Genomic DNA, 16388 nt, shown 5'->3' with positions numbered 1-16388 from the left:
TTAAACACTAATTCGAATATATGCAACGAGTAATTACAAGTTCAATAATTAATCAGTTTTATAAAAATTTTTACACACATAAATATTAAAAAAAGCTGATAAAAAGTAATATTTTTGCATTTGCATTTCAAACTGTTAACTCGATTATTCGATTAACTTGAAAGTACCTGATTTGAAAAACGCGGACTATAATGTATATGTAGTTAACACATCATGAGTCGTTTACTTTTCATTACATCAAAAATCGAAGGTTGAATAATTAAATTAATTTTGAATACGTCTTAACGTAATAAATAAACATTAAAATATGATTTTTGTTTTATTTACTTAAAATCTTTATATTAATATTATTAATTTAATAAAATATGATTAATGTTTTTTTAATTCTTTGGAATTTTTATAGTTTATTATATTGAAATTTATTTATTTATTCATTTCTATTACTTTGAAAAATTAATTGAATCACGTCTTTGTTGTCTTTAGCATTTTTAAAATTTTTTAATCAATTTGTATTAATAAGAAAGATATACGATTTTAGCGCCTCGCATTTGAAATAATATGGTAATTAAATATGAAAGAAATACAAATATTAGTAATACGACCATAATGTGATAATGTTAATGTTAACGTTTAAACTAAAAGCTTCATATAAATTATTAAAATGTAAATGCAATTAACTATTGTAACAATATTTATTTATTTTCTCAATAAAATTTAGAAAAAACGAATTATAAGTATTTATAATAGATATTCATTAAGAATACTAGCTGAGAACAGGAATTTAAAGTTAAATTTTCGAATTTGTTATTAAATAAATGCAATAAGAAAGGTAATCATTGTTGTTTTATATGTGTCTAATTTTTTTTATAGTTATACACAAAATTATAAAAAATCAATACGGTCATATTGTGCATGTGTATATATATACATATGTATTTCCTTACCTTTTCATAATTTGTATATGAATTTCGAATTTTTCTTTTATATAATATCGAAAAATGCAATAAATTTAGATCTAATATTAAATAAATTATTAAATATCATGAAAACAATTAAAAAATTGAATCAATAAAAACCATAAGTTTTCTCTTGTATTTAATTGAAATTTTATTTATTAATTTTTTAACGTTTCATACCCACAAAAAGAGTTCTATTAAAGCATATGTTTTTAGCCAATTAAATATTCAACAAGGGAATTTTCCATTTTTGTATGACGTTTTAAAGTCGGAAAAATCGTACATACAAAAGTTGTAAAAAAAATTACATTGTCATGAATATATGAACAGCTTATTTAACATCACATGAGTATAAGTTAAACCTATGACGGAAAGTCATTTTGTATGGCGTTTTTTCAGTCGAAGTGTCCCTGGAAACTTTCGAATATTGAGACCGCGTTCGAAACGAGGGGAATTTAATGGCGGTCGAGGAGCCCCCACCCTGACCTCGTATGCAGAGACAGTCAAGGTGTCAACAGGCGAGGCCGAACAGAGTTTACGTGATAATTCTCGTCTGTTCATATTTGCACATTTATTTTACTACTTATCGTTTTGTATTAGCAATATTTAAGTAGTGATAATCGAGATACATGTTTTCAAAATAACTGGCGTTCGGAGAATGCAACTATTCAAAGTATAGCATAGTGCAGATTTTTCTGACGTGTATGTGTGTATACGTACATAATGTTTTGATTCAATCGCAACTGAAGTTTTATCGCATTTACTTAGTTAAAGAATGTTTCTTAATTTTTGTTCATCGTTAAAAATCGTAGTGTTGTGTCGCCTCATTATTTGTCATTATAAGTTTTATAATAGAGTACTTATGAATCGACATTTATTATAATTTTTTTTTATTTAAGAAGTGTAAAGTCTAGTCATAAACGGTATGTTTGACGCTTGCATGATTATTGTACAACGTGACTGTGACACTGCATACTTAAACACTATTACTGTGATGTAAAATTGTTTTTATAATACAGAACCAATTATAGTGATTAATAAACGTTTCTATAAACAACTATGATAATAAAATTTTATTGCATATTATTGATAATAATATTATTTAATACTTCTTCATTTAATTTTAATTTTCGTATTTAATTTATTAGTAAACAAAAATATATTATTTTTTTCATATATATTGCATTGCTATATAAGAGATATAGTAAAAGTTTTAATAAAGGGTTTATATAGATAATTATTTCTATTCTAAAAATTACATTATCTATTCAATAATAATAATTTTCTTATTCTTATAATAATAAATAAATTTTGTTATTAATTATCACTAAGGAAATAATAAAAGCTTGTTTTTTCAGATATGACTCTTTATATGAGTTCCTTACAACATAATTGCTCAAAACATAGTCCAATGAACGTGGATGATGAATTTTATTTTATCAAGCATCAGTGAGGCGAACATACTGTAATGGGGTGGGTCTTGTCCACCACAATATGGATTACTATATGGAGTTGCCTGTTGCGGGGCTTCAAACTAGCTCCACAGACATCTCCAAAACAAATTCCATGTGATAAAACAAGGAAGGTTTTTACTGATTCTTGGGGAGTCATCAGTGATGGACCTCTGGGCTCAAACTATACTCAAGATTCTCATTGTGAATGGCTTATAAAAGGTAAAAGATTATATACATTATTTACAACAATATTTCTTTATTGTTCATTTATTTATAATTATTTTATGTTTATATTTTACAGCAAATAATAGTCGTCAATTTATTACATTGAGTTTTCGTACAATGGGAACAGAATGTAGCTATGATTATGTTTTCGTTTATGATGGAGATTCTTTTCGATCTCCTCTCTTAGGTAGTTTCAGTGGAAAAACAGAACCACAACAAGTAACATCATCATCTGGTTATGTATGTGAATATAAAATCTTTTGATAATGAGCTAGATATATGACTATTTTATGATCATTGAAATTCATTGCAACAACTTCATTTTTTAACTTCTTTTCTTGCAGATGTTGATATTATTGTATAGTGATACAAACTATGTTTTGGATGGTTTCCATGCAGAATTTTCAGTTACAAATTGTTCAAATAATTGTACAAATCATGGGAAATGTATTGATAATACTTGCTTTTGTGAAAATGATTGGGGTGGACGAGATTGTTCCAGAGCTCTTTGTCCAAATAATTGTAGTAATAACAATAATTATAGTGGAGAGTGTGGATTAAAACGATGTCACTGTCAAAATGGATACTCAGGACAATCTTGTTCATTACACAAAACACACCCTGAAGGCAATAAGTGTGTTATTAAATTTATTATTGCATTAAATATAACAATTAGTTACTTACTAATTATTAAATATGATAAATAGATGGCACTGGCTTTCTCATTCAGAAGGTGGATTAAAGCCACGGGCAGCACATACTGCAGTTTATATTAAAGAAACTGATTCACTGTATGTTTTTGGTGGCTATGATCTGAATTATATACTCAGTAATTTGGAAGTGTATCGATTTAGTGCAAGTCAATGGGAAGATGAGTATGGTAATGAACTAGGTAAGCAAAGAGTTCTTAATTTATTTATTATAATTACAAATATTGTGATATATGTTGTGTTAAAAATTATTTACCATGTATGTTTAAAATAGAAGGCATCTCATCTGCAGAATATTTGGATCCTATGCTCCTTGCTTCTGAGTTAAAACGAACAGATGCAGATGAAAAAGTATTATATGGTCTGCGTACATCATCCCTTATGTGGAAAGTTCTTTCCAGTATCAAGGACAATAATACATTTAGTTCACGAAATTTTGCAAATATGGAAAATGGACATGGTAAGAAAAAGATCCATGAAGTTAGAGATAGTGAAACAAGTAAAAGTACAGTTAGAATAGGAAGAAACGAAGATCTTAAAAGGAAACATTCTAGACATCCTAGGCCTCGATACCCACAAACCGCAAGGTAACAATAAAATGTACTATGCATCCGCGAGAAGAAGGCTCAGCGTATTTACTTCCTTACGGCTGATGAATTCCGTCGACACTCCCATAATCACAGACAGTGACCGCCATTGATCGAAGACAGTGACGAAGATCATCGGCGAGCCGTAGCGAGACCGATTGAGATAGGATATGGTAGCATCGGCGTAGTCTTTCAGTCTAAATGTTAACTATTAAGAAACAGAAAACTATCATTACGATTGGAAGACTACGCTGACGCTGCTATATCCTATTTCAATCGGTCTCGCTACGGTCCACCGATGACCTTCGTTACCGTCGTTAGCCAATAGCGGTCACTGCCTGTGATCAAGAGACCGTGATCAAGAGACCGTCAATCGTGATAATGTAAACATGTTGTGCCTTCTTCTCGCGGACGCATAGTATAATTTACTATTGCTATTAATTTAATATTAGTTCGTAATTAATAGTATTTTTTATTTACATGTTGTTACCTTAGATATCGTAGAAATCTCGAGAATCTAGATCTCTATCAAGAACTTCATGCTTCAAATATAAAAAGTGATATACTAAATTGGGAAGAACAAAATGAAGAAGATTCTATTGGAGACAATATTGATATTCAAGAATCTAAAACAAAAGATGAGTCGTTTGAAGATGAATCTACTAAACCATCAATTGATAAATTACCTAAACCAAATCCAAGATATGGTCATGCAGCTTGTAGATATGCTGGTTAGTTGTATATCCATTGAAATTGTAAGAAAAGGAAGTAATACGATTATACTATGATTTATATCTTATACAATTAATAGGTGGTTTTGTTATATATGGTGGAAAAGTACAAGATGGTTCCTTATCTAATGAGCTATGGTATTACAATGTTAATACACGTCTCTGGACATTGAGGGCAAAAAATTCTCCATTTTATCCACCACAATTAACACGGCATACTCTTACTTTAGCAAATGATTATATTTATCTGTTCGGTGGTAGTACGGTTGATGGTGAATTTTCATCCAGTTTATATAAAATTAAGTTGAATTTGTGTAAGTCTACTTAATAAAGCTTATTTACTATATATTAGTTTTATTTTATATAAAAAAAAAAAGGAAAAGTATGTTATATTAAATTTTTTGTAATTTTAGCTGATCCTACAGCAACCACAGAAAGATGGAAAGAAGTATATCCCAGAGGGGGTAAAGAATTAGATGTACGTGTAGTTGCACATTCAACTGTGTACCATCATGCAACTAACTCTTTATTAGTTTATGGTGGAGTAATGGCCAGTGTAGCAAGATTCAGCAAATTATCAGATAGAATGTTTGTGTTTCAACTTGATAGGAAAGTTTGGTCTGAAATTCATTACCCAAGGGCACACTTGAGAGATACTTATGTTCCAAGAGAACGGGCATTTCATACTTGTAATATTATAGGTAATTAAATGTTTTTATTAGAGGTACTATTAAATAAAATCATTATACATTTCAGACATATTGTTATTAAGACAAATATATAATATAATATACAACATATTAATATTAAAACAAAACCTTAATAAATTCTATTTAAAAATTTTACAGGAAATTATTTAGTTGTATTTGGTGGATATTCTCATAGACATAATAAAGAAGAAATTTGTTATGATAATCAAATGTATCTTTATCATTTAGGCTGTCATGCCTGGGTAAGCCATGATGTACTAGGTTTAAATGATAAAGGTAAACTAAAATTTCAGCAGTTAAAATAAAAATTGTGTAAAATTTGTATAATTTTTATTAATATTATATATTTTATTATATTAAAACATTTATCACGACATCTAGAGTCTCGTTACCCAAAACAACAAGGAGTATTTGCACATGCAGCTGATGTGCGAAATGGAAATACTTTGCTTTTAGTTGGTGGTTATCATGGAAATGTAAATGCAGATTTACTTGCTTATACGTTACCACCAATGCTTGCACCAGGAGATGAAGATAATATAGAACCTGAACAAATTTGTTCAAGACATAAAAGTTTGATGGAATGTACAGCTAATCCAGAATGTGGTTGGTGTTCAGCAGACGAGGTACTTTTCTAATATATAAAGTATCTGCCTTATTCTTTCATTAACACATTCCGTGCCACGTGTATCACCGGTGGTACATGTTAAATTTTACATTCCGTGCAGAAAAAGCGGCTCGGTGCGAAACATGTTAACACAAATAAAATTTTACTATTTTTAAAATTTATTTTAGATATGTTATGGTAGAACTATTGGTAGTAACTGTACAACAAATCTTCAAACAACGCGTTGTCTAGGCATTTGTCCTGCACTTGGAGATTGTCATTCTTGTTTAATACATGGCCAACCTGGTGGAGGATGGGGTACAACTGCACATGGAAAAAAATCTGTATCTAATAAATTAAATCGAGGAACTTGTACTTGGTGTGTCCAAAATGCACGTTGCCATCATAAAGATGACAATTATGGGGTTTGTGGACTTCGAGATGATACACCATCACAAATACCAGGATGGTGGGGTCCAAAAGGCACAGAAATTATAAAAGTTGAAGAATGTCGAGAAATGGATAAAAGACCAGGATTGACATTTTTAAAATATAAACCACCAGTAAATTTTAGTCAACCTGACTCTGTAACAATAGTTAATGCTACTACAGTAGATTTCAGTGTTCCATCTATGCAAGGAGCAAAAACAGAATCAGCACTAGGAGGAGAAATGATTGCTAGATTAATTGGTTTTCTCAGACCACCTCAATACTTTTGGGATAGTACAGTGGAACATTTAAAGATCTGTGTTAGTTATAACAGTGCAACTCTACATGTATCAAGAAATGATGATCCACAGAAATTGGTAAATTTTTCCGTTTGTTACTTTTTTCATTTTTTTTTTATTAAATTTCTTAAATTTAATTACATTTATTTAGGAATTAGTTGCAAATTTAACTGCTGACACATCGCAATGCATTCCAACAAAATGGCCAGATGGACATCAAATGATGTTGTTGCCAGGTCGATATTTATTAGATTTTGAGTCGAAAAGGATGGTTACTGCAAGTTACGCATATGCTAGTAAAATGGAAATTACCCACAATAAAAAGACGGAGAATCCAAAAGTTTTTACATTTGAATATCTCGAACCATTTCAAAACGGATCTTGCCACCAGTATAAAAATTGCCTTCATTGCTTAACAGATTCTTCGTGTGGTTGGTGCGATATTATCAACAAATGTCTTTCACGTTCAATTAACGAAATGGAAAGTTGTATAACTGATGTAGAATGGGATGAAGATGGGAATCCTATTCGCGAATGGCATTATTTAACTATTACTCCTTCAGCTTGTGCTAATTGTTCTAATTATATCTCATGTGAATCTTGTGTTGGTAGTAATTTATGTGAATGGTGGACAGAAGATGCTCGTTGTGCAAGAATAGGTAGACTACCTAATGCGGTAGTTAGTCTCGATCAATGTCCAATTCCATGTAGACAACGTTCGAATTGCACACAATGTTTAGACGAACGTGGAAGGTGTGTCTGGTGTGAAGCGACGCAGGAATGTTTTTCTTTTTCGGTATATACATCTGAATATCAATTTGGTTTATGCCGAGAATGGATGGACCAAGCTGGTCTAATGGGAGTAACATCAAGGTCTGGATCATCTCTAACAGGCAATGATCAATGTAAAAGTTGTAGTCGACACACAAACTGTTCCAGTTGTCTGCACTCATTAAGTTGTGGATGGTGTTACAGTCTAGAAAACCCTATTATAGGAGCATGTGTACAAGGAGATTTCAATCAACCTCATGTCAATTGTAGCTTAGTCATCAATGAATATCAAAATACCTCTTTAGAAATCGATGAATCTGGTTGGGCATATGCTCAGTGTCCAGATGTTGATGAATGTGATTTGGGTTTACATGATTGTCATCCTAATGCAGTATGCACAAATACTCATGGTAGTTTTAGCTGTCAATGTAAAAGAGGTTTTAATGGAGATGGCAAAGAAAACTGTACCAAGACTTGTTATGAAAAATGCGTTAACGGTTACTGTAGCGAAGCTCCTAATTATAAGTGCGAATGTAACCTCGGATGGACAGGGCCTGATTGTAGAACAAATTGTGGCTGTTATAATCACTCTACTTGTATACAAGGACCAGGTATTTGTGATAAATGCCAAGATTGGACTACTGGCAGATACTGTGAAGAATGTAAAGCTGGCAGTTATGGTAATGCTACAACTCCCTTTGGGTGCAAAAAATGCAATTGTAATGAGCATGGGGATAAAGATCTAGGCATTTGTGATCGACAAATTGGTGTATGTTTTTGCCGTGATAATACACAAGGAGATATGTGTCAACGTTGCAAAAAAGGTTATTATGGTGATCCAAGAGATGGGGGAATGTGTTATTATGGTTGTATGTCTCGAGGTATGCTTGGAGGAGAAGGGAATGGCAAACAAGGTCTTGGTAGTAGACACTCACAATTGTCATTATGGGAAAGTCATCTTGGAGATTCTCCAACAAGAGAGTGTCTTTGGATAGTTAGCCCAAAAACAGATCTTTCATCAGACACCATGCTCTCAGGAACACAAAGTGTAATACAATTTACTATACATGATGATATTAATGTTAGCTGTCAAGAAAATAGTGTCTATGTGTACGATGGACTCCCCGAATTTGTTTCATCGTCGACTAGCCATCAGAGTCAACTTCTTGGTGTTTATTGTACAGAGAGTACAGATTATCCAGTCACTGTAGAAGCTAAATCTGGATTTCTTACTGTTCATTATAAACAATTAGACGAAGTAGAGGGTTTTAATGCAAGTTATTTGATAATGACATGTAATAATTGTCCTGGAAATCGAGAATGTCGGAATGGTAATTGTTTCTGTAAAGTTGGTTTTGTAGGAATCAACTGCGATATTGAAATATGTCCCAATAATTGCACTTCGGCTAAGAAACAAGGAATTTGCGATAAGGGGTACGGACGTTGTGTTTGTACACCTGGTTATGGAGGACGTGATTGCTCGATTAAAATTAAAGAACATCAGTTAATTTTTACTGAATTGTTTAATTCTGAATACTTAGCTGATCATTTGGATCATTTAAGAAAAACTTTACCTCGATTTGGTCATACATTGGTTGCTGACAGAAGGGGTAGTTTATGGATGTTTGGAGGATATTCTCTTAGTCATGGTCCTCTGAATGATATAAGACTTTTTGATACTAAAAATAACACATGGATGCCTATTACTGTAGAATCTACTTCAGAAGCTTCAATGCCTCAAGGTAGATATTTCCATGCAACTGAAATAGTTCATAGTAGGCAACAAATATATGTTTATGGTGGTTTGTCAATGAAGCAAGAAAATATTCAAGGATTATCAAATAACACTTTAAGTGATTTTTGGAAATTTAGTCTGCAAAATCAAAGATGGATGCAAATTATGCAGGATGAGTTTAAGAAAGAACCACCTCCTTTAGCTGGACATACATTAACTTTACGTAGAAATGGAGAATCAGAAAGTCTAATATTAATTGGTGGATTCAGTCCTAAATATGGTTACCTTGATACAGTTTGGGAATTCAATTTAGAAACAGAAGCTTGGGATACAATAAATACTGTTGGAAATGGACCATTAGGGGTTTATGGCCATTCAACTGTATACCATAGCAAGTCAGATAGTTTTTATATCTTTGGTGGATATACATATGCAATAAATCGAACATTTATTTCTAATAAATTATACGCATTAAATTACGAAACTCGTATGTGGTCTGTACTTCCACCATTTGATGATGATCTCACTGATAAAAATAGTTTGGTAAATAAATTTTCTTAATTATTATTAAATTTTTTTTCTAGTAAGTCGAGATTGATTACAAGAATAATATTTTATTACAGCCACAAGCTAGATTTCTTCATTCTGCAGTTACTACTGATGAGTATATGGTAATATTTGGTGGTCGTCAAAATCCACATAATACTTCTGATTCCTTAATTGCTTATAAATATTCATGTAATTTATGGATTCGTTTAATAACAAAAGATATGGAAGTTATTGGAAGTCCACCTCCACCAGCATATGCCCATGCAATGACTCATGCTGATCCAGAATCTAATGCTGTATATGTAGTTGGTGGTTTTGATGGTGGAATTAAAAGTCATGTTACACTTATAAGTATACCAGAAGATCTTTGTAATCTTTGGACAGATAAAATAACTTGTAGGAAATATTTTGGATGTTCTTTTTGTTCTGTTATTACAATCAGTGGAAACAATGCATCCTTTTGTTTTTCTAATGAAGTATCAATTAATAAAGATGACAGGTAAATTTTTATATATAAGTAAATATATTTATAAGTACTTTCAAATTCGTTCAATATATATATAAATTTTAGATGTGATATTAATGTTACTCAAGCACAACGATCAAATGGAATCTTTTGTAATTCAGAGTGGATGGTGAGTAGAAAATGTCAAAATTTTAAAACATGCACTGAATGTTTAGCAGAATGGCCATATTATAAAAATGAGGAGCCAGTGTGTAAGTGGTGTACAAATTGTCCAAATGGAAAATGTATACCATCTGAAAAAGATTGTGATGAATTAAATAAATGCAGTGTTAGACAAATATCAGTAACAGATGTAAATCAATGTGGAGAGCGACAATGTCCAGCAAGTGACTGTGAGAAATGTAATAGTCTTGAAGGTTGTGTGTGGACAAGACAAGTCTTGAAAACTTGTAAGATTAAAACAAATTTTTTTAAATATTAAAAATCGTGTACATAATTTTTTTACGATTCTTTCCAAAATATTTGTAGCTGAATTAGGACTTGCAGTAACAGAAGAACCAGTATATGATTGGAATTGTGTACCAGATGATATTTTTGAAAGATCAAGTATTAAAATGGGAAGTACACAATGCGAGAAACGATGTGCTGATCACAAAGATTGTAGAAGTTGTCTAAAAGGTACAGGCGCTGAAGGTGGATGGCGAGAATGTAGATGGTCGACACAACTTAATGAAGTAAATATATCACTATAAAAAAAATGAAATTAAATGAATGATGTCTTACTAGATTTATTAATAAATTGTAGTGTATTTCTCCATCATATCAACCTCTGTATTGTGCTGGTGGTGTATGTGGTTTAGTATTACGTAGTTCCGATATGGATCACTGTCCTGAACCATGTTCAGTTTTTAAACAATGTAGTACATGTTTGAAACACTCTCACTGTGGGTGGTGTTCCTTAGATTCAGCTAATATAACAGGTCAAGGAATATGTACAGAAGGTTCACTTGAAGCACCAACAGATCATCCAGCTGGTGGAACATGTGAAATGTTATACTATCAACAGTTTCCCCAGACTGAACCACGTAAGCAAATACAATATGTAGTAAAAAAATTATTTGATCGTCTTTTTGTATTAACATTAATTTTATATTTAGTTTTGAACTTCATCAATGTTCATTTGAAGGATTACAGTACTTATAACTACGTTATTCCCACATTATTTAGAATCTTTGGAAATCCCAGACAATGTTACAATGTTAATTCCAAATGTGGTATCGAAACCAGTATTTTCTTGGCATTATGTACGGTGTCCACCAGAAAATGAATGTACGAATGGACACCACACGTGTTCTCCAAAAAGTGAAAAATGTTTTGACTTAGATGAAGGTTTTGAATGCATATGTGGCGATGGATATAGAACTGAAACGTAATCTTTCTTTCTCTTCTTCATTAATCTAATGAGTATAGAATTCATTAATTATTTTATATTTATTTCAGACCATCATCATTTAATGAGTTTGGAAGGTGAGTTTCCAATATGTTATGAATTGTAAATTGATATATGTTATTTATAATTTTTGTATTCTATATATGTATACAATCTATTTTATTTCTAGAAAAATTTGTGTTCCGATGTGTACGCAAGGTTGCGTTAGAGGAACGTGCATAGAACCAAATATTTGTCGCTGTGACTTCGGTTATGTAGGTGCCAACTGTTCAATTCAATGTCAGTGTAATGGTCACAGTAATTGTGCAGGTCCAGACAGACTGGACGACTGTATAAAGTGCCATAATAACACAATGGGACCACAATGCGATAAATGTTTACCTTTATTTGTTGGGAATCCAGCAAACAATGCACAATGTGTACCATGTCTTGAGTATTGCAATGGGCATACACGAATATGTATTAATGAAAGCATGACCGTGCCGGTAATTTATGTTTCATATTAAAAATATAACTGAAAATCAAAATATTCATTTTTCTTTAAGTATGACATACATAAAAATGAATATAATTTTTTTATAGGACCCAAATTCAATTGAGAAGATGTCTATAGAATTATTAAAGAAACAATTAGTTGAAGGGCCTGTAGCTAAAGCAAAATGTGTAAATTGTGGAAATAATACAAAAGGAGATAAATGTGGCGAATGTATGACTGGTTATTTTAGAGGAACCGAAGATCTTCGTGACGTATGTCGACCGTTAGTACTGTTTCATAAATTTTTTACTGTCTTACACTGTACAGAATATGTTGTGTAAAGTGTGATAAGCCGTATTCTTTAAACTCACTGAAGAGATCGATATACTCTTTTCTTTAATTAAATAGTATACAATTTTAAATTAAATAGTGATCTCAATCTGTAGGAAACACAATCATTAAGTCTTTTGTACCTGTCTAATTAGCCACTGTATACCATTTAATCAATATTTGCAATAATTTCGAAGAAAAAGACTCGTCGTACTTTAAATGATTCATTCTATATATGTATGTTATTCTATGTATAATTTTAAACGTTAATTCTTTTAGTTGTGAATGCCATGGACATGGATTCACTTGTGATCCTGTAACAGGAGAAAAGTGTAATTGCGGTAATAATACGGAAAGTGATCCAACTTGTACCAGTGGACCTATGAAGGGTACAAATACTGGTGGTTCACCATGCTGGATGGTACAATGCAGTAAATGTAAAGAAAATTATGCTGGTAGACCAATCATGGGTCATCAATGTTATAAGACTGTAACAGCTGACAACAAGATGTGTTTTGATTCTAAATTAATAGGTGAGTTATTTGACGAGATAATGTAATTTCATTGCCATATTAGTTTGGGTGTTTTTTTTTGTTTAATCAATTTTGCGGAATAGAAATTCTATTATTCTTTTCTTAAATTTATCTGTTACATGTATTTCTACTATATTTTTCATATCCTTGTATGATGTATTTTAATGAAGTATTACTTTTTATGAATCGTAACATTTTATTATGTCAGGAGGACCTTATGGTTAGTACTCCGCCACTTGCGAATTACGTATTGTTTTTTTATTCATTTCTGCACATTTATATATAAGAAAAATAGACTATTTCTAATAATTACAGATGAATGTAAAATGAAACCTAAACCATTGAATCCCGGTCAAACGGTATTTTATATGGTACAACCTCGTTTCATGAACGTTGATATTAGAGTTATGGTGGATGTGACTCAAGGGGCTTTAGATCTATTCCTTAGTCCTCGAGATGATTCTTTTGTTGTTACATTAAATTCAACAACTGGATATCAAGATGTACGGATGTTTAATATTCCTTTACTCCTATGTCATTAAATATCTTCTAAACTGCGAATTATCTACAGGTTGAATTGGACAACAGATTCGCATGGCGAAAGGATCCACATAGTATGTGGTTAGACGAGCATACTCTTAGTCGAATGAGAATTGTCGAATTTCACCCACATACGTTTTCGTTTGCTTTAAATGGCACTTCTACCGAACCGAATTGGAATACCGGTCCTCGGTACATTGTAATGGAACGTTACGCAGAAGGTTTGGCCACATTTTTAACGATTGAGAACAGAAGTACGTTCTTAATTGTTAGGAATCTTACGAATCGGTTAGTGTTAACATTACCACAGGACAAACATGATCTTCTGGAAACGAAATTTCATATCGCATTGAGGGCAATTGATCCTATACATCCAGAAATCAGTGGTCGAGCTGCTTATGGGATGATCTTCTTTCGACAGGATCAACTTCACATTGATTTGTTTGTTTTTTTCTCTGTATTCTTCTCTTGTTTCTTTTTATTTTTAGCCAGTTGTGTAGTCGCGTGGAAAACAAAACAGGCAGCAGATGTTCGAAGAGCACGAAGAAGACATGTTGTTGAGATGTTGCATATGGCTAAGAGGCCTTTCGCGTCGGCTACCATAATTTATGATCGAGATGGTAACGATTGTAATCCGAGTTCGCCTCAGAGAAAAAACAGACGTAATAAATTAGTTAGTTTTCATAGTGACGTCAGACCGGTAGCAGTTGAGCCTACCGATGATGGGGTTGCGGCTGTGGCCACTGTTTTCATTAGATTGCCTGGTGGTCGACAAGCTCCCGTTAAATTAGCTCTTGGCAGTTCATTGATATTGTTAACTAGAGTCTATCCAGTTAACAGTAGAGTGTTCCTAAGACGTAGAAACAGCCACGCGTTGAACTGAGCTTCTTTCTGTAGACACTCATTTTCGCTATTTTTAAGTCTGTTTATGCTCTCAAAACTTATAGTAAAGGAAACGTGTATCAGTCATGTTTATTCTTTATCTTTATCGATTGTCTTTCGTTGATCTCATCTTTTTAATTGTCGATCTACTTGTAGTATTTGGAACGCGATTATTATTCAAATTGCAAAATTTTTTATGAATAGCATTTATATTTCATGAATTTAAGTAAATCGAATCGACAATTTTATTCATTGAATTTTAATAACATTGTTTGCTTTTTGTTATTAATATTATTCGGTATCCGCCAGTAATATGAAATTTTAGTTTAATGGTTGTATTATAGTTATAAAGAAACAATTGCAAGGGTATTTAAGTGATAATATATATAAAAAAACACACACACAAACATATATACACACACATACACACACATGTATTGTCATACCATTCCATGACGAGACTGTATGTTTGTATATAAAGATCTGTAATTATGTATTAATTCGTAATTTACACGATTTTGTAGAAGCATTTTATGTAACAGGACATGGTTTTGTGTCTTGGAACATTCGTAGCTATCTTCGGAAGAAAGTGGATGATTTTATTCATGTTTTATGAAATTTGGCCTAACCATCTATTGAAACATACGTGCAAAGGGAAAACTAAAAAGGCAGCTGCAAGTATTCTAATTATCAAAATATTATTTCTATGCCAATTAATTGTTTTAAATGAAATTGCAAAGAATTTTAACAAAACTGAAATTTTTAATCATTAAAATTTGACTAAATAACTGAAGCTGATTTTTTTTAATGTTATGAATAAATTATGAAAATATTAGCTGTTAGATTGTAAAGCTTTGAAATGGCATAATATTTCAATGCAAACGCCTTTATGGATTACTTGCAGAGTAACAAAAACGCAGTAATAATAATAATCTGCCAACTACTACTGTCTTCTAACAGTTAGCAAACAGGGTGATTTTCGAATACGATGCGTATACAAAAACATATACGTGTGTTTGTACGCTACGTTAAAAAGTATTGTTAGGCCTGCGATCGACAACAAATTGTATCCGCATCATTAAAAACGATCAGTATTAGAAGAAGTTGATTAGAAAGAAGCTCGATAATGCGTGCGACGTAAAGGTTCCTATGCCAAAAAATTGATGGGGAATAATATGAGCGTCATAGTATAATGATATATTATTTATGACAAGAAACACTAGAGGTGTAAAAGATTTTAATTAGAAAATGTTGTAAATACGAGAAGTGCACATTGCAAATGTTAATAATCGACACCGTATAATATCAATTGTAAAATATTAATAGTACGATATTATCAATATCGACTTAAATCTGGTGAAACGGAAAACAAAACGTGCCCTTTATCAAAGATGATAAACCAAGGTTTCATATTAATCAAAATATAGGAATAAAAATAAAACTAGGGTGTTGATATAATGATATTAATAACGCGTACTTTAAGATAATTGTAATAAGCAAATTAATTGAAAAAGTGAGCGATGTAGTGACATAGGTGTAAATATCACGTGGCGTTTTTTGCTAAGCTGTTACGCGGTACCAAACAACTTTAATATATTCTGTACAGATTGTTTCTCAGGATAGTTGTTACACAGCTTGAATATTTCCTACTGTATTTGTAGAAAACATTTTCAGAAGTAAAATATTTATATATTATATTGTTCAATCGAATTTTTTTAATACAATTTATTTTTTATTAAAGATATTTGTAATTAATATGTATAATAATATTTGAGTAAAGTTTTAACGTATTTATTTTTGATAAATAACATAGGATTAGTAGTAATATTTTCTAAAAGTACAGTACAGAAATTTTCAAGTTATTTTTGGGAGCATTCTAATTATGTCATCAATATGTTGTAAGAATGCACGGTTGTTCCTTGACTGTAGGAACGATGATACACTGAGCA

General features: G+C 31.6%; 1 protein-coding gene across 1 annotated transcript; it reads left to right on the top strand.

The window, feature by feature from the left end:
• Positions 1-2330: 2330 nt before the first annotated feature.
• On the top strand, positions 2331-14481 carry Megf8 (multiple EGF like domains 8). The gene is made up of 23 exons (XM_017900475.1): positions 2331-2629; positions 2712-2875; positions 2980-3269; positions 3343-3527; positions 3620-3932; positions 4428-4663; positions 4744-4977; positions 5077-5364; positions 5512-5649; positions 5755-5999; positions 6169-6786; positions 6860-9757; positions 9838-10262; positions 10335-10678; positions 10758-10963; positions 11035-11314; positions 11457-11658; positions 11730-11756; positions 11849-12164; positions 12262-12437; positions 12764-13017; positions 13333-13520; positions 13589-14481. The coding sequence occupies exons 1-23, from the start codon at positions 2425-2427 to the stop codon at positions 14438-14440; spliced, it is 9084 nt and encodes a 3027-aa protein (XP_017755964.1). The 5' UTR covers positions 2331-2424; the 3' UTR covers positions 14441-14481.
• Positions 14482-16388: the final 1907 nt, after the last annotated feature.

This window comes from Eufriesea mexicana, unplaced genomic scaffold (genome assembly GCF_001483705.2).
Source record: "Eufriesea mexicana isolate 0111107269 unplaced genomic scaffold, ASM148370v2 scaffold1247, whole genome shotgun sequence".
NCBI classification, from domain to species: Eukaryota; Metazoa; Arthropoda; class Insecta; order Hymenoptera; family Apidae; genus Eufriesea; species Eufriesea mexicana.
This window is presented reverse-complemented; position numbering and strand designations above follow the sequence as displayed.

What these genes read in the sequence shown, in the direction of transcription:
- Megf8 (XM_017900475.1), top strand. Translation starts at nt 2,425, where the DNA reads ATGGGGTGGGTCTTGTCCACCACAATATGGATTACTATATGGAGTTGC. An exon ending in TGAGTATGGTAATGAACTAG is followed by an intron (nt 3,528 to 3,619) that starts GTAAGCAAAGAG and finishes TGTTTAAAATAG; the next exon opens with AAGGCATCTCATCTGCAGAA. An exon ending in TGCAGCTTGTAGATATGCTG is followed by an intron (nt 4,664 to 4,743) that starts GTTAGTTGTATA and finishes TACAATTAATAG; the next exon opens with GTGGTTTTGTTATATATGGT.